The 26,913-nt window shown below is 35.4% G+C and overlaps 1 protein-coding gene across 4 annotated transcripts in view; it reads left to right on the top strand.

The window, feature by feature from the left end:
* scn5lab (sodium channel, voltage gated, type V-like, alpha b) overlaps positions 1 to 26,913 on the top strand; it is a 267,011-nt gene that overhangs the window by 116,403 nt on the left and 123,695 nt on the right. For all 4 annotated transcript variants that reach the window (XM_073940500.1, XM_073940498.1, XM_073940499.1 and 1 more), the window contains 5 exon segments: positions 4,511 to 4,652; positions 6,958 to 7,155; positions 8,114 to 8,278; positions 9,027 to 9,392; positions 18,967 to 19,075. In XM_073940500.1, the coding sequence (XP_073796601.1) occupies positions 4,511 to 4,652; positions 6,958 to 7,155; positions 8,114 to 8,278; positions 9,027 to 9,392; positions 18,967 to 19,075 (980 nt within the window).

Here is a 26,913-nt window from a genome sequence, read left to right on the forward strand (position 1 = left end):
AGTCCGTCCTGTCAAACACACATCACATGACAGCAACTACTCAAACGCCCACAAACATGTAAACAAAGAGTCGCTGTCATTTCTGGAGGAGATTCGGAGCATCGAATATCAGATGATCATTATTCAGAGGATGATAATGTGCAGAACGACCATAGATGAGGTTGGTGTCGTGATCTCGTTCCTTTCTAGTAGGGCTGCTCGATTTTGGGAAAAATCATAATCACGATTATTTCGGTCATAATTGTAATCACGATTATTCAAAACGATTACTGTTGAAGTCAAAATTGTTAGGTGTAACGCCGGGGGTGACACACACAACTGGAATTAAGATCCAATATGCAGGTTTATATCAACGTCAAGCAAGCAATGGTCAAATCAGGTGTAAACAGGTATGTGCAGGCAAATCCAGAGTCGTGATCTATGTACAGGCAATAGGTCGTAAGGCAGGCAGCTAAACAGGATAACAGGGATATACAAGGCTAGGATCGAGACATCGAGAAACAGACAAGGAGAAACGCGTTGTAATGTCACTAGAAGCGAACAAGACTCGGCAAACTGGAAGGGTGAATGAGTGGCTTAAGTAAGGTGTGTAATCAGTCTCTGACATGGTTCAGCTGGTGAGAATGTAATCAGGCTAGATGAATGAGCAGGCGTGAGTGTGACCGGAGAGCATGTATGCAAATGTAGTCCAGAAGAAGGTGGAAGTGTAGTCCATGGTTATAGTGGGAACCAGCGATCTCCGGAGAGCGATCGCTGGTTATCGTAACATTAGGGCTCCTGAGAATTTTTTTAAAAATAAATATTTCCTAAATTATATTTAACAGAGTGAGGAATTTTAACAGTATTTCCTATAATATTTGTTCTTCTGGAGGAAGTCTTATTTGTTTTATTTCGGCTAGAATAAAAGCAGGTTTAAATATTTTGAAAACTATTTTAAGGTCGATATTATTGGCCCATTTAGGCAATATATATATATTATTGTCTGCAGAAGAAACTAATGTTATACAATGACTTGCCTAATTACCTTAATTAAGCCTTTGAATTTGAATGCTTTAATTTTAATAATATCTAGTCAAATATGTGCTGTCATCATAGCAAAGATAAAAGAAATCAGTTATTAGAAATGGGTTATTAAAACTATTATGATTAGAAATGTGTTGGAAAAAATCTGCTTTCCATTAAACAGAAATTGAGGGAAAAGGGTTGCTAATATTCTGGAGAGCTAATAATGCTGACTTCAACTGCATATCTACAGTGTTTTCCTCTCTGCAAAGGAAAGATAAATAAATACAATAGAATAAAACTATGAAACAAACTGTGCTTTAAGCATCTTCACTGTTAGAAAAACACTTCAGCTACAAAAGTCCTTCAGTCGAGAGCAGTGAGGGATTTTCTCCTTGTGTTATTTGATTAATAATGATAAAAACAGGCGGCAGCAGGAATATCGCGCGCTGTCACTTTAATAGTTTCGCTTTCAAGTTTCTTTTGATCTTCAACTCGTTTAATTATTACACAAATTAGGGTTAATATGAATAATCACTAAACACCACGATTTGACACCTATTTGACCATTAAATGCTCACATTAAAAGATGACTTTAGATGCCCTGCTCGTCACAGTGTGCGAATGAGGCCGAATGCTGACCGCATGCTTCTGATTGTGTGTACGCTCCGCACACACACACAGACACACAGGAGCATGCGGTTTAGTTTGTGCTTTTAAGAGCAAAAAATCTTTATAACTGTAAAGGGGGCGGTAAATAATGGAATAATCGTTTATCTCGATTAATGGTTTTTCATAATCGTTAGAAGCCAAAATCGATTTTCGATTAATTGCACAGCCCTACTTTCTAGTGCACATGAGCTCGGGCAACCTGAAAATGGGGAATTTGAACATAATCACTCCCCTACAAGAGCAAGCTCCTGATTGTTTAACGCGGAAGTTCAGATTTTCCAACACCTTATTCACACGAATCGTGCGACAGGATGTTTATTCGCATCTTTGCATTGACTTTACACGTAAATCACTCGTGCTTGATGCTTCATCTGTGTCTTGTGTAAACGCAACATTAAACGTTAACAAAAATTGTGTGTACAAAGTGTCTCAGTGTGAAATCCAAAACAAAGGCCTGAGGTGACGTTTGTTGGGTTTCTTTGAAGCTTTGAGGGAAAACAATTCATTATTTTGTGCACAGGCTGTCCAAGGCAACATAAAATTCACACAACATAAAATTCACAATACAAAATCAACATTCAATAAAATAATGTAAACAAATTATAATAAAAAATAATAGCAAAACGAAAATTATAACAAATATAAAATAATACATAACAATATAACAGACAGTCAAATTGACAACCCTTCAATTTTTTTATGTGCTCTCCAAATATTGCAAACAGCTACCCTATTTCTGATTAAAAGTATGAGAGGAGTCCTGAAGTCTTGCCAACATACGCTCATATGATGCAGTAGAAGTCATCAGCTCAATCCAATCCTTAAATCAGTATCTGAGTTCTTCCAATTTCGCAGCACCAGTCTCACAGCAATAATACATCCTGCAACGACTATGTCCAATGCTTTTTAAAGTAAATAATTTGTATAAAGGTTTATTAATTTGGATCAAATATTAAAATAATTTTGTCAAATATTTCCTAAATGATGTTGAACAGATTCAGGAATTGTTCACAGTGTTTCCTCTAATATTTGTTCTTCTGGAGAAAGTCTTATTTGTTTTATTTCAGCTAGAATAAAAGCAGTTTTTAATAGTTTAAAGCCATTTTAAGGTCAATATTATTCGCCCCTTTCAGCAATATTAGTGTTGGATTGTCTCCAGAACAAACCACTGTTATACAATGACTTGCCTAATTACCCTAACTTTACCCTAATTACCCTAGTGAAGCCTTTACATGTCACTTTAAGCTGAATACTAGTGTCTTGAAGAATATCTAGACTAATATTATGTGCTGTCATCATGACAAACAGAAAATAAATCCGCTATTAGAGATGAGTTATTATGTTTATAAATGTGCTGAAAAATCTTCTCTCTGTTGAACAGAAATTGAGAAAAAAAATATACAGAAGGGCGAATAATTCAGACTATAACTGTATATAAATGCTGCACACACTGTCCCGATGCCAGTCTCAGCGTGCGTATGAGTTTATAGCGCTCCAGAAAGGCAAGCGCTGTGTATATCAGCACTGGGGCTCCGCGGCCCCGTCCGGATGGAAGTGAAGTGGCTCCGTCCATTATCACGTCCTTCAGGGACACGCAGAGGTGTGTGTGTGAGCGATAGTGTCCGTCACACGCACCCTCACACTTCCAGCATGCCAGTCTGCTGAGAGCACAGACGGGCACACACACCGGCCGCTGGCGCCAACACACTCTCACTGCCATGGGGGAACTAAAACTAACATCATCCACACACCAGATAATATCGCTTTTGATATTATTGTTTCTTTACTAGTGGGTGCAGGACGATATAGTTCAGGGCTTGAGTCATGTTTTCCAGTGGAATATTTCCTCAGTGTTTTTTATTTGCCAGCCACTGCTAGCATTTTTAAATGATTTTGACTCTCTAAAACTAAAATGATCCACACACCAGATATTGGTTTTCATATTATTATGATTTCTTCACTAGAGGGTAGGCTTGGGCGGTAATATGGTATACCGCGGGATCTAAAAATAGCAACGATGTCAGTTTTAATACCGTTATACCTTCATAAAAAACAATGCTCGTATATAGGAGACAAGTATTAAATAATAAAGATTATTAATTTAATGCCTAAAAATTGTCATCACGGGACAGTGTGGAGGAGAGAGAGAGAGAGATGTGAGGTAAGATGTCGAGTCGCGCACCAAGTGACCTGCAGTTTGGCAGTATTTCCGGTTTCGACTGAACAAGAAGGGAGACGTGGTAAATATGAACCAGAGGTCTGCATTCCTGCTGCTGTGCCGCGGGACCAGACCAGATTTCTTGCAATGCGGGAATAAATTAAAGGTGAACACAAACCTAAGGTCGCATATAAGGTATTCAGTTTATGAATGGTTTAGGCACAAGCCAACAGTTTAGTGACGCTTTCTGAGCCTTACGTCATATTTTTTTTTATTATGCACGGTAATACCAGATACTTAGGTAAAATAAAGAGGAGGTTTGACGGTATCAAAATCTGGATATCGCCCAAGCCTACTAGAGGGTGCAGGACAATATAGTTTAGAACTGGTTGAGTCATATTTTCCAGTTGTCATTAACTCATTAGCATTAAAAAAAAAAAAAAATATATATATATATATATATATATATATATATATATATATATATATATATATATATATATATATATATATATATATATATATATATATATATATATATATATATATAGATATTGTCTGCTAGAGGTGTGACCCTACACGAATCAGTGACCCTCTTACTGTGAGGCCACAGTGCTAACCACTGAGCCACCCCCGTCAAATAATCACAAACAATAATATATTGTTTTGTTTTTTCAGGAAATGTCCGGATGGATTTGAATGCTTAAAGACGGGCAGAAACCCGAACTACGGCTACACCAGCTTCGACACCTTCGGATGGGCTTTTCTGTCTCTCTTCAGACTCATGACTCAAGATTACTGGGAAAACCTCTACCATCACGTCAGTACTCACACACATTACCTGATGCTCAGTTTATGCTCAGTGTGGACTGTATAGATGCAGTCATCCAAGCTCCACATGACTTTATATTCCATGCTGGACATTATTTCTGTTCAGTGATGAGACTATAGTCTAAGCAGAGTCAGAGCTTACTGTCCTAATGAAATCTGTAAGAATCAAGGCATGATCATATTTTATTGTGCTCAAATAAGCTAAATCTAGAGGCCTTTACCTTTCATATAAGACACTTCTGACACCAAATGATCAACTAGAAGTCAGCTTATTATATGCTGATCATAAAACTTGCATAGGCCACAAGACTTTTTTCAGGTAGTTATCATATTTTGAACCATTAAACGGTAGTGATTGTGAACTTATTGATTTATTAACATTAAAAATCAAATTTTACACACAGTACTCATAGTATACATGCAGAAGTTGAGCTTTTATTAATCAGTTTTCTCCACTGATTTGCCGATTTCAATCCAGGTTGTTGCTAATTCAATCCATGATAATCTGAGACATGTTTGTTTATCAGCCTGGAAAATGCAGATCTGTGAACGATCATTTATCAGCCTGACAAACTGTGTGTGTGTGTGTGTGTGTGTGTGTGTGTGTGTGTGTGTGTGTGTGCTGTGCATGAGAATTACGATTCCTAAGCCACTATAAATACCCTCAGTTCCATATCACAGCCATCTTCGTTTTAAAGAATCCCCCCTTCCACCCCTACCCCTCCTCCATTCCTAGATGGGTGGCACGGTGGCTCAGTGGTTAGCACTGTTGCCTCACAGCAAGAACGTCACTGGTTCTAGTCCTTAACAAAGCCAGCTGACGTTTCTGTGCGGAGTTTACACGTTCTCCCCGTGCTCACATGGGTTTCCCCGGGGTTCCCCGGTTTTCTCCCTCCGTCCAAAAATATGCAACTTAAGTTTACTGACTAATCCGAATCGGCACCATAGACATGCTGCTAGTAAGGAGTTTTAAGTAAGTAGTAAGTAATCTCTTAAGAGCAATCACTATCTGTTCACAAGCTACCACAGCAGGGGAGTTCTCCAGATCTACCTAAGCTCAAACTCCCCTCCCACTTTGCAAACGGGAGGGAGCCCCGGGCTCGAGGATCTTATGAGGTCCGGGCTCTCTCCCGGGACAAAATGCCAAACAACCTTTATAATCAATCCTCAGCTAAGTGTGAAATTTTAAATACAATTGAATCCTTTAAACTAAATTGTTTAAAAAATAATTGAGAAAAAAACCATTAAAATGTGCATTAAAATAGGAATTAAGTTGTGATTCTGATGGAAAAATTGCAAGAAATAAATCCAAAATTGTGAGTCGAATCTTGAGCATTAAGCTCAGATGTGCAATCAGAACTAAATTTGAAAACATCTGTAAAGTCAGCACAAAACTCATTTCTGATATTCAGATATAAACAGAAAAGCAAAGATATGCCACAATTGTACGATTTTTTAAAAACATTTGCATTTGCAAGAAATCATGTCTGATTAACTAAATGACAAAGAATAAACTCATTATGAGGAAGTTGAATAATGCAATATTGTAATGTGAAGTGGGACGCTGACAACGGAGTGCAGATCCAAATGCAGGGTTTTTTGAACAGAGAATGGTCGGGCAAGCAATGGTCAACACAGGGGCAAATAGATGTACACGGCAATCCAGAGTCGTGGTCAAGCAGGCAGGCAGCCGACAACGTGAACAAACAAACAAGGCGAGGGTCAAAACACGGCAACGAGAGTTTCAAAGTGAGCCGTGTATATGTGTAGTGTAATCAGTCCATGAGCTGCATCAGTTATGAGTCTAATCAATGGAGAATTGGAGCAGGCGTGTGTGTGTGTGTGTGTGTGTGTTGCATGACGAGATCTGGTCTATGCGATCTGTTAGTGTACCAGCGGTTTTTAAGGATTAGATCGCTGGTGATTGTGACAAATATAAAACCAGATTTGTAAAAAATCTGATAAATAAAATATATCTATCAGACATATGAACTCAGAATTACATAAAAAATGTGAAAAAGAACCCAAAAAGTTTGCATTTGCAAGAAATTCTGTTGAAAACTGGGCAGAAAACACTGTTGGGAGTTCAACTCAAGATCATCTCAAAGATATCTGTCTATCAGCCTGGGAAATGCAGATCTGTGAATGATCATTTATCGGCCTGACAAACGTGTGAGTGTGTGTATGTGTCAGTGTGAGTGTGTGTGGAGGCTCTGAAGGACACTGTGCATGAGTTTTCCTGCGAGCGCAGCTCCTGCAGCCGCAGACGGTGATGGTGTGTGTGTGCTGCACAGACGCTGCGCTCTGCAGGAAAAGCGTACATGGTGTTTTTCGTGGTGGTGATCTTCCTGGGCTCCTTTTACCTGGTCAATCTGATCCTGGCGGTGGTGGCGATGGCCTACGAGGAGCAGAACCAGGCCACCATCGCTGAAGCTCTGCAGAAAGAGCAGGAGTTCCAGCTCGCCATGGAGCAGCTCAAGAAGGAGCAGCAGGTACAGTATAGTACAGTACAGTATAATACACTACCTTATAACACAGTACAATAAAATACAACAATGATAATAAATATATATATATATATAATTCTTATTACAACAACAATAATACCAGTAATAATAGTAATATATTATTATTATTATTATTATTATTATTATTATTATTATTATTATTATTATTATTATACCAATGTCATATATAATATAATTGAGTGCTATATATGATGGTCAACACTGAAAATGTATTATGAGAGAAGTAAAACATAACAATAAATACATTCTAGCTACACAATTTATTAAAAATATGAATAATAAAATAAGACAATAATAATATTAATAATAATAATAATAATAATAATGATAATAATCATAATAATAATAATAATAATAATAATAATAAATAGCAATTTATAATATGATTTATTAATATATATCACAGTCAGCACTGATTATTAGGGAAGTGGAACATTACAGTAAATACACTAGATCAAATTTTTTTTTTTCACCAAAACAAAAGGTTGAAAAAGTAATAATAATAATAATAATAATAATAATAATAATAATAATAATAATAATAATTAATGATAATAAAATAAAAAATAATTATTAATAATAATAATAATAATAATAATTAATAATAATAAAATAAATAATAATAATAATAATAATAATAATAATTAATAATAACAATGATAATAATAATAATTAATGATAATAAAATAAATAATAATGAATAATAATAATAATAATAATAAAATAAATAATAATAATAATAATAATAATAATAATAATAACGACAACAACTTGTATAAACTTATTTTTTTTACACAATACAGTATATTTTTTGCTAATTGTTGTTCAGCTCTTTAAAAGCAAGGAGGTTGTGTGCTGAGCATGTGAGAATCTCTCTGCACTGTGAGTATATTTCTGCATATTTCTGTGTGCTGTCTGTCAGGCGGCTCAGAAAGCACAAGAAACAGAGTCCATCCTGACGGCAGACGTGTCGCCCTTTTCTACACAAGACAAAGCCAAGCTGGAGCGCAGGAAAAGCTCCCGGCCGCTGTCAGAGGGCACAGGAGAAGACAAACCGGCCAAACTGGACCCCATAGAGGGCATTAAGGTACATTTATGAACACAAATGAGAAATTTGTTGTTTATAGACCTTCACAACCAGCACTAAACTCCTGTAATGCACTGACTTTTCCTTTTTCTTTTGCTAAACACAAATGCAATTGTTTTGTTTTTATTCCTTGTTTGTTTTTTGTTTTGTCTGGGTTTAGCAAAGTCCATTTTGTTTGGCCGAGCACCATTGCCTCAGACATGGAAGTGCTGATTCCCATCTCTGCTCCAAAACACTCTGCAGTAAACTGTCCCCGTGCATGCTGAAGGTCCATGTCTGATAAAGCCAGCTGGACAATATCATCTGCTAATAGCAGAGATGAACTCCTTTGCTCCCAAACCAAACCCCCACTGGCCAAAAGTTGTGCCTAGAAATTCAGTCCATGAAAATAATTAACAGAAGTGGTGAAAAAGGGCTGCATCCAACAGGAACAAGTCTGACTTAATGCGGGCAATGCAAACCAAATTCCTGCTCTGTTTATACAGGAGCTGGACAGCCCTTAACAGAACGCCTCTGATCCCATACTCCCAGAACACCCCCACAGAATGCATTTAGGAACTTTTTTCCTTGAGAGACACTACCAGGGGCATTTAGTTCCTGACAACATAGCTCTTAGAATCACTTAGCCAGTCAAAACCCATCCACTATGATAAGGTGGCGGTTCATGAAGAAGTATCTCATCATGACACACATTTTTTTTAACAAAAATTCTCCTTTACTGACTTCCATGTCTGCTGTGTTTCTCCAGCAAACACACTCTCTGCTGGTGCGCACCCTGTCTCTGCGGGCCCGAAGGGAGAGCGCGGTCAGCATCTTCAACTTCCGGCCGGTCAACAAGGATTCGGAGCTGGACTTTGCCGATGATGAGTTCAGCAATCACGGAGACTCGGACAGTCGAGGTGGCGCTCTGGCGCTGCCCTGGAGCCGCAGACGCACCAGTGCTCAGAGCTCCTGCAGCCACAGCTCACAGTTCTTCTTCCCCAGCTTTAACATCAATGGCAAACTCATGGTAGCCGTGGAGCAGAACGGCATCTCCAGCCAGGGGCCGCTGACCCCCATGACCCCGCTGACCCCACTGCCCGCCTGCACCATGGAGAAGCTCAAGGAGGAGAGCGTGAGTCATACACACTTACTGCAGTAACCTGTAGATCAGTGGTTCCCCCTGCCCTGCACATCTTGCATGCCTTAATTAACACATCTGATTTAGATCAACTCATTAACAGAGAGATCCATTAACTTATTATTATTTATCAAATAAAAGAGACATACAAAATGTGCAGGGCAGGGGGAACCAAGATGAACAGCAACAAGACAGATGGAGATAATCAAGCGCTGCTGTACGATACTCAAAGTAGTTCATTTTACAATTATTAACAGAGAAATTGCAAGTAATGCCTGGAATTTTGCCAAATTGAAAAATGTGTAGTAATGAGTAGTAATATTAATTTTATTACATATTTAGTAATTTCTATTTATATATATATTTTTTATTGCTATTAATATTATAATTACATTATATATATTATAATATTGTTTATATAATAATATATAATAATATATATAATAATGTATAATAATGTATAATAATAATAATAATAATAATAAATTCACATCATGCATACATATTTATTTTTTGCTAGTTACTAATAATAATAATAATAATAATAATAATAAATGTGTGTTTTATTACATTTTATTAAATATTTAGTAATTTATATTTATATTTTTATTGCAATTAATATTATAATAACATTATATATATATATATATATATATATATATATATATATATATATATATATATATATATATATATATATAAAATAAAATAGTTATATTTGATAATAATAATAATAATAATAATAATAATTAATTCACATCATGCATACATATACATTTTTTGCTAATGATATTAATATTAATAATGATAATAATAATAATAATAATAATAATAATAATAATAATAATAATAATAATAAATTCACATCATGCATACATATTTATTTTTTGCTAGTTATTAATAAAAAAATAATAATACATGTGTGTTTTATTACATTTTATTAAATATTTAGTAATTTCTATTTCTATTTCTATTGCAATTAATATTATAATAACATTTTATAAATATATATATATATATATATATATATATATATATATATATATATATATATATATATATATATATATATATACATATATATATATATATATATATATATATATATATATATATATATATATATATATATATATATATATATACATATATATATATATATATATATATATATATATATATATATATATATATATAATAAAATAGTTATATTTAATAATAATAATAATAATAACAATAATAATAATAATAATTCACATCATGCATACATATACATTTTTGCTAATAATATTCATATTATTATTATTAATAATAATAATAATAATAATAATAATAATAATAATAATAAATGTGTGTGTGTGTGTGTGTGTGTGTGTGTGTGTGTGTGTGTGTGTGTGTGTGTGTGTGTGTGTGTGTGTGTGTGTGTGTGTGTGTGTGTACATATTTATTTATTTATTTATTTATCTGACATGGACGTCACAATTACACTGGACAACCAAATGCATTTGTTTAAGTGTTTTAGCTAACTTGCTAATTCTCAACACCTGTCCACAGGAGGCTTGAAAAAATAGTCAAAATGGAAATATAATAAATACATATACACAACATTATAATTCTTTAAATAAAAATTACTAAAGGCAAAAGCAAAGGCGACATGATCCAACAAACTACAGTAGACTACTTTTGCAAACACTGCTGTTAAGTTTTTAACCACTTTTTAAGAGCACTACTAAAAATATTTGTTACTTTCTGATTTTAGGCTAACACGTACTGTAAACCATTCCACTGTTTGGCTCCCTTTACAGAGAAAACAGATTGACCAAAGGAGGTCTTACACTTTGGCACTAGACAGTCACCTTTAGCAGTTGCCGGTTTGACTCTGTGAGAGGTTTGATGCCGACTGATTAAATCAGAAAACAGGATTGGAGCATGATTATTTAAACATTTTAAAACCAATTAAATTGAGATAATTAAATGTAATAAAACTATCAAAACTAAAAAGATAATGTTTATATATATATATATATATATATATATATATATATATATATATATATATATATATATATATATATATATATATATATACTCTCCTACATATATATTGTTTTTTTGTTTACAAAGTATCATTATGCTTATAATAGGCAGAGGAGATGTGTACATTAATGATGCTTTGGTCTGTTGTGGTCAGACAGTGCGTGTCAGCAGTCTGACTGAGGGTTAGCCGTGGTCCAGCAGGTTAAACTGAGGGTTAAAAGCTCTCAGAAACGCCTCGTCTCCATGTATATAAGTGCTCATGTCTCTCATATATTCATATAACATCTGTCTCTTTGATAATATGCATTATGCTCTTGCCTTCTGACCACTTCTTTCTTTTAGCGGCAGACTGAAGACCTGCTGTGTAATGATGAGTGTTATATAAGACCCTCCTGCGCTGCTCAAACGTCACCTGCTATCATTCTAATACAGAGACTTATTTATTGTAATTTAATAGCTCTGCTCTAATGATGGATTTTTGTTGTCTAGACGTTTTGCTTTTGTGAGCTAATGAGCCCAAAGTAGCGCTAATCTAATGATTTTACAGTACTGAAGTTATTAAGGAGATTGCAATGGAGTTCATCATGAAGGACCTCATGTTTCACTGCAGAAGGAAATGATAAACATAAGAAACTATATATAGCGTTTTAAATAAAGATACAAATTTTTAAGATTGCATACCTGTAATAAAATTAGTTTATAATGCAAAATCTTTATTAAAAATGTATATATATATATATATATATATATATACATATATATATATATATATATATATATATATATATATATATATAAATTAAAAAGGGATATATTTATTTATGCAAATTATATGCAAATTATAATATAATTTATATGTGTGTATGTATAAACACATACACATTCATATTGTATTAAATATTATATATATTATGAACAATATACAACATATCCTGAACAAACATGGCCTGGGTAAATACATAAATATCTCTTAATTACATGATAAAATATAAATATATTTCTATATGCAAATTAAACACTTTAAATTTACATATATTTATACTCCTTTTTCATTTAGATTTTACAATGCATCATCCTGAACACACTCTGAGCAAGCGTGTGTAGTATGCTATTATATATACATTTCGCTCTTTATTTCTCTCTCTCTCTGTACTTTAGCTGCAGATGCACAGTACAGGCGTGTTGAAATGTGAAATATAATGAAAGCATGAGTCAGTGGTACAGTGGCGAGTCTGGGAGTGTGATTGCAGAGAGACGTTGCTCTTGATTTTTCGCTGGAAACACAATTACTCTTCCCAGAATGCCGTGTTATCAGTGCACTCGACGCCGCTGATCTGAACATGAAGCACTTCAGACGCACACTTCACACTTTTATTGTTATCAGTGTGCGTCAAAACATAGAATTAATGAGAAATGGTTATTTATATCAAGGAATATTTGAAATAATTATATAAAATTATTAGTTTAATTTTAATTTCAATTTTAATAATTATTTTAAATATTATTATTTTAAATATTATTATTATTATATTATATTATAACTATTATTTCATTAATAATAGGAATATTATTAATAATAATAATAATAATAATAATAATAATTATTATTATTATTATTATTATTATTATTATTATTATTATTATTGTTGTTGTTAAAATTATTATTATAATTAACATTTTTTAAATTTCAATTTTAAATATTATTTTAATAATAATAATAATAATAATAATAAAAATAATAATAATATTAATTATTATTATTAAAATAATATAAAATAATATATAGTGTGCATATAATGTTTTGATGTACAATGTAGAGCATTGTTGTTATGCTCTAGTGATTATAAACTTAGCATTGTGCCAAAATAAAGAACATAAAAGTTCACACTTTACAATGAGGTTACATTAAAGCGAATTAATGTATGTACTAAAATAAACAAACAATACACAATACATTTATTACAGCACTTATTTATCTTTGTTAATAGATATAAAGTTAGTATTCATTGTTATTTCATGTTAACTCACAGTGCAGTAACTAATGTTAGCAAGCATGAACTTGAGTGTTAATAAGGCATTCTGTAATAATGTAATATTACATATAATAAATATAGAATTTAGTATAATATGATATAATATAACATAACACAATATAATATAATATAATATAATATAATATAATACAATATAATATAATACAATATAATATTAATATAATATAATATAATATAATATAATATAATATAATATAATACAATTTATTATAATATAATATAATATAATATAATTTAATATAATATAATAAAATATAATGTAATATAATATAATATAATATAATATGATATAGTATATTATAATGAAATATAATATAATTTAATTTATTACAATATAATATAATATAAAATAAAATAATATAACATAGTATAACATAGTATAATATAATATATTATAATTTAATATAATATAATATACTATAATATAATATAGTATAATATAATATAATATAATGTAATATAATATAATATAATATAACATAGTATATTATAATGAAATATAATATAATTTAATTTATTACAATATAATATAATATAAAATAAAATAATATAACATAGTATAACATAGTATAATATAATATATTATAATTTAATATAATATAATATACTATAATATAATATAGTATAATATAATATAATATAATGTAATATAATATAATATAATATAACATAGTATATTATAATGAAATATAATATAATTTAATTTATTACAATATAATATAATATAAAATAAAATAATATAACATAGTATAACATAGTATAATATAATATATTATAATTTAATATAATATAATATACTATAATATAATATAGTATAATATAATATAATATAATGTAATATAATATAATATAATATAACATAGTATATTATAATGAAATATAATATAATTTAATTTATTACAATATAATATAATATAAAATAAAATAATATAACATAGTATAACATAGTATAATATAATATAATATATTATAATTTATTATAATATAATATAATATAATATAATATAATATAATATAATATAATATAATATAATATAATATAATATAATATAATATAATATAATATAAAATATTCTATACGTTCACTATATGTTGTCATGTAAATTCTTCTCTCCAATCCAAAACTACAATTATTTGACCTGCAAAATGACTCTGTTCTCTACTGGATCTCGGTGCTTTGTGTAGAAAGTTTTTTTGGGCATTGAGAGTGTGTTTTTTCTTCCCTTTGTGAGGTGAAACGCAGTACATTCATGGTTTTGAGGCATTTCGATGAAGCGGAAGTTCTGCGTCATGCTGGAGCTTCTGAATTACTCAGAAAACTGTGTGATGGAGACCCTGTTGTCTTGGCGATGTAGTCATGGTAACACAGCAACAGATGTTGAATAAGAGTTGCAGAGACAGACACACACACACACAGAAAAAAGAAAGAGAGAGAGAGAAATGCACACACACACATGCACATACACACACACACACATACAGTGGTGTTTCCCTCAGCATGAGTGGGTGTTTATGGTGGGCCGCCGTCAGTTTCTCTTGCGTCATTCCTCTGATTACCTGCGATCAAAAACACATTATATAATCAGAGGGTCATTGTTACACACACAGACACACACAAATACACACACACATCATATCATTGACTCAAAGGCCTCACATTAAAACAATTAAAAGAGGCAAACGCTTAACAAAGCAGATGAGAAAAATCAAGGCATTTCCCCAAACAGCCATCAGCACTGAAGACGTCTGCTGCTCGGGTTAACAGATGCTTTTATTAGGCTTCTGTTTGGAAGAGAATCGATTTTTAAATGCCATCAGGAGTGTGAGTGTGTGTGTGTGTGTGTGTGTGTGTGTGTGTGTGTGTGTGTGTGTGCGTGTGTGTGTGCGTGCTTTTTAGCAAAGTCAATATATTATATCAAAGTCAGCTTTATTGTCAGTTAAATAAATACAATTGACAATAAAAAAAAACTTTAGATTATTTTAATAATTATATAAAAATGTAATGCATGACTATATTATTAATATTATTAATTGTGCATATAATGTGAATTGTTATTGTCCATTTAAAGAGCCCCTATTTTGCTTTAAAAAAGGTCATATTTTGGTTTTGGGGTCTCCAACAACATGCGTTGTCCAACACAATCTCACGCAATTCTTATTTTTTTGATTTAGTGGCTAATTCGTATGAATTGGTGTGATCTAATTTTGTACAATTTAGTACAATTTTCTCATCACCCAATGATGGTTAGGGTTAGGGGTGGGGTTAGGTGCCACGCCTCCTTTTTTAAATCGTACATTTTCATACGACTGAACTCGTAAAACGTAAAAAAACTTTTTCCTCGTGAGATCAGGCTGGCATCGTCTCAAAATATGCATTTATTTTTACCTAAATATCCCAATGACTCGCATATATTCATTCAGCGATTCATTTGTTCCCAAACCCCTTCTTAACGTGATGCTGATCTGCGCTGATTGGACCAATCACTCAGTCTATTGTGATTGGTCGACTGCATTCAGCATGAGACAGACAGAAATGCCCTACACGGCTACAGTATGAAGTAGCAGAAAGTATGTGAGAGCCCAATGCAGGAATGCAATAAAGCAATGCCGTTAAACATCAGATATACGCGACTTTTAACACTAACCCCAGGTAATAACAGCGACACACATTCAGTATTAATCCACACAGTGACAAAACCTGAACTATTTTGAACATTGACCGCAAGTGTGTAGGAGCAGCTGATGGTGGCCATAAAGGCAAACAGCAGAGGATCACAAGCTCAGAAATGCATTTAAAGGTTCACGAAACCCTCGAGTACTTTTATTTGAGATGTTAACAGATGTGTGTGTGTTGAGCATCAGTTAAGACAATAGCTATGTTTCCATCCACCTATAAAAAACCAGTTGATGGAAACGCCATGATGTGCATAAATTTTGAAAATGCGCATAAAATTTATTTTTTTGCTAATGCGCCAAACTGGTTAGGATACACTTTTTATTCGATAAGACAAAAGATGCGCATAAACTGCGATGGAAACACTTTTACCGCACAAACTCGAGCATGCACATTAAAGGTCATGTGATTTTGTTAAAAGAGATCATGTGATGCTTAAAATGTGTGTGAATGGATAAAACGTCAGGCTGAGCACATTATAAAACATCTGAAATGTTGTTTTGGTCATTATAAAACGCCTCACCATTTTGTATTAATGTTATTATATTACTAACGACCTCCAGAATCAAGAGCGCCCGTGCTCTGCGTCTGACGCCACTGCGCGCTCACTGCAGGTCAGGATTGTCTTCTGAGGCGCATTCATTTAGAAAAGATTGATGCAGCTTCTCCTACTGCAGCAAATGCAGTTTTTACTGTTGATATTTAGCGCCAGTTCATCAGGAAGTGACGATTTTGTTCGCTTTGACTCGTTGGATGGAAACGCTGCTTCATTCGCACAACTTTTATGCGATAATCCAGTTTTGCGCATAAAGTTTATTCGCATTTTTGGATGGAAACATAGCTAATGTTAGCACCTGTCAGCTTTAATTGTGGGGAAAACTGTGTCATTTTGAGCTTTTGACAGCTAATTTCAGCTTCCGGGTTTAAAATGATTTTTGGGGCGGGATCAAAATCAGCGGCGTAGCGCAGAACTGCAAGTGCAAAGATGACCCGCCGGTTTCTCATTATTATTCATAGCGAGTTTTCTTATCCTATGAGAAGAGCTGGCTTCTTAAATATTCATGAGAGCACGTGCTTTCCGAAGGCAAAACAGGCCTGCCTGCCAGTGCCAAGCTCAGCTGTGAAATCCTACATTGATGACTGGGTGAGACGCATCCACAGACCCACGGCACGCAGCATTTAGCCATTCATAAGGTTTGTATGTGTTGTTTCCATGATCCACGGGGTTTGTTGCATGTTTTTCCGTGCAATCCTTTTAGGGCCGATACAGCAAAGCTGTGTGTTTGCTGCAAGCAATTTAGTCGGGAGAGCTGTACAAGAATGTCGGACGTTGTCTTTTATCAGGAGTTCGTTCACATTTACACACATCGCCGGGCTGCTGTGTTCGCCTGAATCCTCCAGATTACCAGCAGGGCTAATGGTTAAAATAGACAGGGCAAGAGACCTGCTGCACTGAGTCTGCATTCAGACCCGGAGATTGAGGGAGAAGTCCTCATTTATAGTGTTTATATGAACACCATTATCTTTACCATGATATAAATTGATATAAATTGTGGTTGTGTGTATATGAAATTACAAATGTAGCAGGGCATTAATTTAAATTCTTTGCATTTTAACTTCGTAAACTATAAAATCATATATAAAAACAACAGTCGCTCCCCTCCTTCTCCCCTGCTCTACTGACCACGCCCACTCCTGCCCTTTGCTCGCTGAGCTCCACGCCCACTATGATGCATCTTTTGAAAAAGATCTGCGGTGGACCTGAAACGAAAGTGGGGGGTGTCATGGCCCTTTAAATCAGTAAAGAAAGAAGCAGGCGTCACGTTTTAATTTAGATTTGGACATGATACATGAACAGCCCAATACAGATATAACTTGAGAGATACAGTACAAGCACTGATCTATAATCGATACGTGATTGCAACTTATAACACACAATTAAACACATATTTTGCAAACTACACAAAATGAGGCAACAATTTTAATCACACTTACAGTTTATCATCTGGAGAAAGAAGAAACTGGTCCATTTTAACTGTAAAAGTTACTGACAACGTCCCTGTCAAAGTCTGAAAAAAAGTCTCTGCTGCTCCATCAATACGCCCTACCCAACTCCCCTAGCGCATGTGTTTGGACTGTGGGGGAAGCCGGAGCACCCGGAGGAAACCCACGCGAACGCAGGCAGAATATGCAAACTCCACACAGAAACACCAACTGAGCCATCTGAGGCGACAGCACTACCTATTGCATATCGCCCTATAAAAATCATGTCTTCTGTAACTAATATATAATCTTCAATTGATGTTATCTGGAGAAAAAAGTATATATTTATAATTTTAACCTTTTCTTGTCGGCTTAGTCCTTTTATTTATCCGGGGTCGTCATAGCGGCATGAACCGCCAACTTATCCAGCACATTTTTACACAGGGGATGCCCTTCCAGCCGCAACCCATCTCTGGGAAACTTATAATGTTTATATTTGAACTAAATATTAACATTGTACTTAAGCTCTTAACTAAAATTGTGACAATAGCCAGTCTACCATATAGCAACCCAAGCAACAACAACGAACAAACAGAATTAACTACATAGCTATTTGCTTAAATGATATATTTAAAGAGCACAGCACTGAAGTGTCCTTGCAATCTCACACAATGCTTCAATACATAGCTGGCTGGTTTATTTTATTCTTGTATTCATGAATTTGTTGGTCTAAAACTGTACTGGAGTGATGCATGTCTTATGAAAAGTTGTGTGTTTGGTCCTGAAGTGTGTGTGTGTGTGTGTGTGTGTGTTGTTGCAGGGCCAGAACTCCTCCAATGAGCTGAGCAGTATGCTGCTGCCCCAGCTGCCCCCAGAGGGCCGAGACCGAGCCCTGAGCGCAACCAGCTACATCACTGACGCCATGGAGGGTGAGAGAGACACACAACACAACACAACACAGCACAACACAGCACAACATACACTAATACAGCAGCAACAATACTCAGGTAGGCTGTGGCGTTGACACGATGCTCAATGGGTACTAATGGACCCAAAGTGTGCCAAGAAAATCTCCCCCACACCATTACACCACCACCACCAGCCTGAACCGCTGATACAAGGCAGGATGATCCATGCTTTCATGTTGTTGAGGCCAAATTGTGAGCCGAGCATCCGAATGTGTCAGCAGAAATGGAGACTCATCAGAGCAGCAACGTTTCTCCAATCTTCTATTGTCCAGTTTTGGTGAGTCTGTGTGAATTGTAGCCTCAGTTTCCTGTTCTTAGCTGACAGGAGCGGCACCCGGTGTGCTCTTCTGCTGCTGTAGCCCATCCGCCTCAAGGTTGGACGTGTTGTGTGTTCAGAGATGCTCTTCTGCAGAGCTCGGTTGTAACGAGTGCTTATTTGAGTTGCTATCAGCTGGAACCAGTCTGGCCATTCTCCTCTGACCTCTGGCCTCATCAACAAGGCATTTGCGCCCACAGAACTGCCGCTCACTGGATATTTCCTCTTTGTCAGAGCATTCTCTGTTAACCCTAGAGATGGTTTGCATGAAAATCCCATCATGAGATTCTGAACTACTCAGAGCAGCCCATTTGCCCGTTTGGCAGCAACAACAATGCCACGTTCAAAGTCTTTTAAATCCCCTTTCTTCCCCATTCTGATGCTTGCTTTGAAATACAGCAGATCATCTTGACCATGTCTACATGTCTAAATGCATTGAGCTGCTGCCATGTGTTTGGCTGATTAGAAATTTGTCTTAACGAGCAGTTAGACAGATGTACCTAATAAAATGGCCGGTGAGCATTTATAGAAAGAAACCCATGTGAGTAAATAGTAAATTTTCATTTCTGGGTGAACTGCCCCATGAAATCATGGTTTTGATGACCTTCATTCTGCATTATTACAGTTTACGGAGGGTCAGAGAGCAGAAAAATCTTAATTTGTAATGTGAAAATGACTGAATATCTTATGGTTCTGCAATGACAAGAGAGTGAGTAATTAAATGACAGAAGTTTAATTTTTGGCTGAACTAACCCTTTAACCCCGAGACATGTCCATATGCGCAGAATATCCACATTGGATGTTTCTGTGAGGTGCGTGCGAGGACAGGAGAAGTATCTCCATCTGCTCGCGGTTAATACCGTCCCCTGAGACGCCGCTCGCTGTTGTTATTCAGAGCTGAGGTGTAGCCCTCATCATCACACAGGCAGACTCTGACATCACCCGGAAAGCACAAGATCCAGCCCAGAAAACCAGAACGTAACACCATGTCCTCGCTGCTTTTAAAATCATCGGGACTCTGTGTTATGTAGGTTACAGAAGCAGGCAGGTTCATGTAGAAACAAATACAAGGATGAATTCATTTGAAGCGTTCGCAGTGTTCCTGCAGGGCGGCTCGCAAACTGGGATAGAAAGTGCTCTGTGGGGATAAAGTTTTAATGATGAGTCTGATTCTGTGAAAATAATAAAGTTCATGATTAGGACTGTGACACAGAGGAAAATATGTTTGGAATCACCATTGTTTTTTTCAGCTGATGAAAAATAAAAGAGGGAGAGAGAGAGAGAGAGAGAGAGAGAGAGAGAGAGAGAGAGAGAGAGAGTTTACGGTGTATTGTAATCAGCTTCCCTGGTTATTTCATGGCACATCAAAAACTATTATCTATTCTATTAATATCACTTTTTAATAATTACAAATATTTAATAGGGGCGGCAGAGTGGCTCAGTGTTTAGCACCGTGGCCTTACAGCAAGAAATTCACCAGTTCGAGTCTCGACTGGGCCCGTTGGCGTTTCTGTGTGGAGTTTGCATGTTCTCCCTATGTTGGCGTGGGTTTCCTCCACAGTCCAAAGACATGCGCTATAGGGGAATTAATGAACATAACAATAATATTAATAATAAAGTAATAATAATAATAATAATAATAATAATAATAATAAAATAATAAAGTAATAATAATAATAATAAAGCAATAACAACAATAAAAAATAATAATAACAATACTAAAGTAATATCAATATAATAATAATAATAATAATAATAATAATAATAATAATAACAACAATAATAACAATATTAAAGTAATAATAATAATAATAATAATAATAATAATAATAATAAAGTAATAACAATAATAACAATATTAAAGTAATAATAATAATAATAATAATAAAGTAATAACAATAATAACAATATTAAAGTAACAACAACAATAATAATAATAATAATAAAGAAATAATAATTATTATTATTATAATAATGGAAATATAATAATAATGATAATAATAATAATAATAATAATAATAATAATGTAATAATAATAATTATTATTATAATAATGAAAATATAATAATAATAATAATAATAATAATAACAATAATAATAAATCTAATTTTTTATTTGTACTGTACAATTTTGGAAGGATTCACATTTAAATGTATTTCAATATAAAAGTCTCTCCAAATAAAAATTGTTGTTTGATAACATTAAAATTAAGGCATCTGATGAAGAATAAAGTGAAAGTTAAATGAATAAGCTTTAATATGTCAGATGATAAAACTGCACTGTGCATAATAAATAAATAATTAATTAAATGTTATTTTCTTTGATGTGGATGCTGATATAAATTTAACATTTTATTTATTGTCTTCCGTGTTTGATTTTATGATTTATGTTTTAAAATTGTAGGTAAACACAACATGTGTTCATCTACGTATGTAATTCTAGTCTCTTAAATGAATACTGTCACAAAAAAATCTGCATTAAGAGCTATAAAATGAACATGGAGCAGCTTAGATCATCAAGAGTTGGAAGAACATGTTGAAACCAACGAAATCTCTGATATTTTACCTACAAGTTTATATTTGGTTAATTATGACCACAGTTTTCTGAGGAATTGTAATATTACTAGAGCTTTTTATCCTAAAAAACAATGCACAGTCTCTTACCTAAAATTACAGACACCTTAGCAAACCCCTAGAAACACCACAGTCTAGAAACAAGAAAATATCAACTTAGCAACCACTTAGAAACAACAGTCACGCCTAATAAAAAACAGAATCCCCCTTGCAACCCCCAAAAAAAACACCGCCACTAACAACCCCCTAGAAACAACTCAGCCCCCTTTGCAACCTTCTAGAAACAACATTCCCCATAGCAACCTCCCATAAACAGCACAATCCCCCTAGCAACTCCTTAAAAACAATACAGTCCTCTTAGCAACCTCTTAGAAACAAGAGTTCCCTTATCGACGCCTTAGAAACAAAACAATGTTGTCCTAGCAACACCTTAGAAACAACACAGACACCATAGTTACCCCTTAAAAAGAACAGAATCCCCAAAGCAACTAGAAGTAGAAAAAACACTGCTTCAATAAGGCATTTGCGCCTACAGAACTGCCTCTCACTGGATTTTGATGCAATGGGATTGTCTGATTAGAAGTTGGCATTAACGAGCACTGGACAGGTGTACCTAATAAAGTGGCCGGTGAGTGTATATAGTATTACCGTACGTTCACACCGAAAGCGGCGAGAGCGTCAAAGTAGCCGGAAGTCATTCATTTTCAATGAGAGCCGGCGGCGAGGAGCAGCGCGGCGCGTCTTCGCCGGCGTAGGCGTCGAGGAGAGTTGAAATGAAGTCAACTTTATGGTAATGAGCTATGACGCGGTTCGGCGGCAAGCAATCAGAATGAAGACGTCCATCGCTTGATAGCAGTTCAGAGAACACAGACCTGTGAACTTTGGTTCCGACCAAAGTTGTTCCCAAGGGTTTGATTATTGCGGTCGCCGGATTTCCAATTATTTACAATTTTTTCCTACAGGAACATACATTAAATAAGTTACTGGCGAGTTACTGATGTTCATTAATGTTATATATTTATCTTAAAAAAGCGGGAATCTCACGCGATGTGACAGTACAAAATAGTACTGCTGCTTCAGGATATTTCAGACATATGGACACATATTGGATAAATAGAGCAAAGCCACACCACACGCAACTTGATCTTCCATTGTTAAATTAATTTGATAAGAAGTGCGCAACATTTTCACGCTAGAAACATGTTTCATGCAGGAATGTAACTGATATGCTGCAACGGCTCCTTTAAATATGAGATCAATGTAGCGAGTTTTGACGCTCTCGCCGCCGGAGCTGAAGGCAGACATCGTTGTCGCCAGGGCGGCCAGAGCGACCTTGGACGCTCCCGCCGCTTTCGGTGTGAACGTACGGTTACATTCCATTTTTATTCACTTTGCAATGCTTCTGACAGACCTTCATTTGACTTTATGATTTTATGTATTAAAATAGGAGGTAAACTCTTATTTATAAAGCATTACGCTTTTATTTGCTATTAGTCTTAAAACAAAAGCATATATCAATAGTTGCATACAGTAGGAGCTGTTTTCTAAATGTTAATCAGCTCAGATCATCAAACTTTGGAATAATATGTTAAAAAGACTGAAATCTCTGACTGCAAAGTTTATATTCTGTCAAATCCGAGCAGTTTAAGACCTTTTTCGTAGGATTCCTAGGATTACTGGAGCCTTTTCCACATCAGGATGCTTCAACAAAAGTCTATTGTTTTTCTGTACGGTTAGTGTGCTCTCCTGACTAGACGCTGCTGAGAAAATGTCACCAATGAACAAAAATGGCCCATATTTTTTTGTCCTTTTCTGGACTCTTGATTGGTCAGCACAAAAGTTGCTAACAGAAGGAGGCCTGCGCTCACAGGGTCTGAGTTTAGATCTGCTAGCATAAGAAAATGCCAATCCTCATTATCACGCATGTGAAAGCTGACACGGCAGGACAGCAGCAGGCCAAATTTACTGTAATGAGCGCGTTATGTCAGATGATGCGTACATACGTGTATGATAGATTGCTTGCTACCACTTACTGATTTATTTGTTTATAAATAGGCTGACTCTGAAACAGCTGTATTGCAAAAACACTCAGACATACCCTTTACAAAAAATTACCACGGTAATCATAGTTCTTACTGTATATTGTACTGCCAAGGATTTTAATCATTCCCATGAGAAAATAACTTTTGGGCACCTCAAGACAAAACAAAAAACGTCAAAGCAAATGCTGACACCCTGCATCTAGAGTACAGTACCAGAAAACAACCACTAGAAACAACACAGACACCCTAACAACCTCTTAGAAGCAACAGACACCCTAGCAACATTTTTGAAACACCGGAACCCTAACAACACCCTAGAAGCAACACAGACACGCTAACAACCCCTTAGAAATGACAGACATCCTAACAACCCCTTAGAAACGACAGACATCCTAACAACCCCTTAGAAACGACAGACATCCTAACAACCCCTTAGAAACGACAGACATCCTAACAACCCCTTAGAAACGACAGACATCCTAACAACCCCTTAGAAACGACAGACATCCTAACCACCCCTTAGAAACGACAGACATCCTAACCACCCTAACAACCCCTTGGAAACGACAGACAACCTAACAAAACAACCCCTTAGAAACGACAGACATCCTAACAACCCCTTAGAAACGACAGACATCCTAACAACCCCTTAGAAACGACAGACATCCTAACAACCCTTTAGAAACGACAGACATCCTAACAACCCTTTAGAAACGACAGACATCCTAACCACCCCTTAGAAACGACAGAAAATATAACAAAACAACCCCTTAGAAACGACAGACATCCTAACAACCCCTTAGAAACGACAGACATCCTAACAACCCTTTAGAAACGACAGACATCCTAACAACCCCTTAGAAACGACAGACATCCTAATTACCCTTTAGAAACGACAGACATCCTAACAACCCTTTAGAAACGACAGACATCCTAACCACCCCTTAGAAACGACAGAAAATATAACAAAACAACCCCTTAGAAACGACAGACATCCTAACAACCCCTTAGAAACGACAGACATCCTAACAACCCTTTAGAAACGACAGACATCCTAACAACCCGTTAGAAACGACAGACATCCTAATTACCCCTTAGAAACGACAGACATCCTAACCACCCTAACAACCCCTTGGAAACGACAGACAACCTAACAAAACAACCCCTTAGAAACGACAGACATCCTAACAACCCCTTAGAAACGACAGACATCCTAACAACCCCTTAGAAACGACAGACATCCTAACAACCCCTTAGAAACGACAGACATCCTAACAACCCCTTAGAAACGACAGACATCCTAACCACCCCTTAGAAACGACAGACATCCTAACCACCCTAACAACCCCTTGGAAACGACAGACAACCTAACAAAACAACCCCTTAGAAACGACAGACATCCTAACAACCCCTTAGAAACGACAGACATCCTAACAACCCCTTAGAAACGACAGACATCCTAACAACCCCTTAGAAACGACAGACATCCTAATTACCCTTTAGAAACGACAGACATCCTAACAACCCTTTAGAAACGACAGACATCCTAACCACCCCTTAGAAACGACAGAAGATATAACAAAACAACCCCTTAGAAACGACAGACATCCTAACAACCCCTTAGAAACGACAGACATCCTAACAACCCTTTAGAAACGACAGACATCCTAACAACCCGTTAGAAACGACAGACATCCTAATTACCCCTTAGAAACGACAGACATCCTAACCACCCTAACAACCCCTTAGAAACGACAGACATCCTAACAACCCCTTAGAAACGACAGACATCCTAATTACCCTTTAGAAACGACAGACATCCTAACCACCCCTTAGAAACGACAGATATCCTAACCACCCCTTAGAAACGACAGACAATATAACAAAACAACCCCTTAGAAACGACAGACATCCTAACAACCCCTTAGAAACGACAGACATCCTAACAACCCCTTAGAAATGACAGACATCCTAACAACCCCTTAGAAACGACAGACAATATAACAAAACAACCCCTTAGAAACGACAGACATCCTAACAACCCCTTAGAAACGACAGACATCCTAACAACCCCTTAGAAACGACAGACATCCTAACAACCCCTTAGAAACGACAGACACATCCTAACAACCCCTTAGAAACGACAGACATCCTAACAACCCCTTAGAAACGACAGACATCCTAACAAAACAACCCCTTAGAAACGACAGACATCTTAACAACCCCTTAGAAGCGACAGACATCCTAACAACCCCTTAGAAACGACAGGCATCCTAACAAAACAACCCCTTAGAAACGACAGACATCCTAACAACCCCTTTAGAAACGACAGACATCCTAACAACCCCTTAGAAACGGCAGGCATCCTAACAACCCCTTAGATACAACAGACATGATAACAACCTCTTAGATACAAGAGACCCTAGCAACTCCCTAGAAATAACACAAACATCATAACAACTCTTTAGAATCAACAGACACCTAAGCAACCCTTTAGAAACAACAAACACCCTAACAACCCTTTCGAAACATCACAACCCTAGCAACCCCCTAGAAACAACTCAGACACCCTAACAACCGCTAGGAAACAATGGACACTCTAACAACCCCTTAGAATCAACAGACTCTTAAGCAACACTTTAGAAACAACAGACACCCTAACATCCCCATAGATACAAGTCACCCTGCAACTCCTTAGAAACAACAGATCACTTAGAAAATAACACACAACCCTTTAGAAACACTGGAACTCTAGCAACATCCTAGAAACAACAGACACCCTAACAACCCCTTAGAAACAACAGACACCCTAACAACCCTTTAGAAACAACAGACACCCTAACAACCCCATAGATACAACAGACAGCG

This window comes from Danio rerio, chromosome 24 (assembly GCF_049306965.1).
Source record: "Danio rerio strain Tuebingen ecotype United States chromosome 24, GRCz12tu, whole genome shotgun sequence".
NCBI classification, from domain to species: Eukaryota; Metazoa; Chordata; class Actinopteri; order Cypriniformes; family Danionidae; genus Danio; species Danio rerio.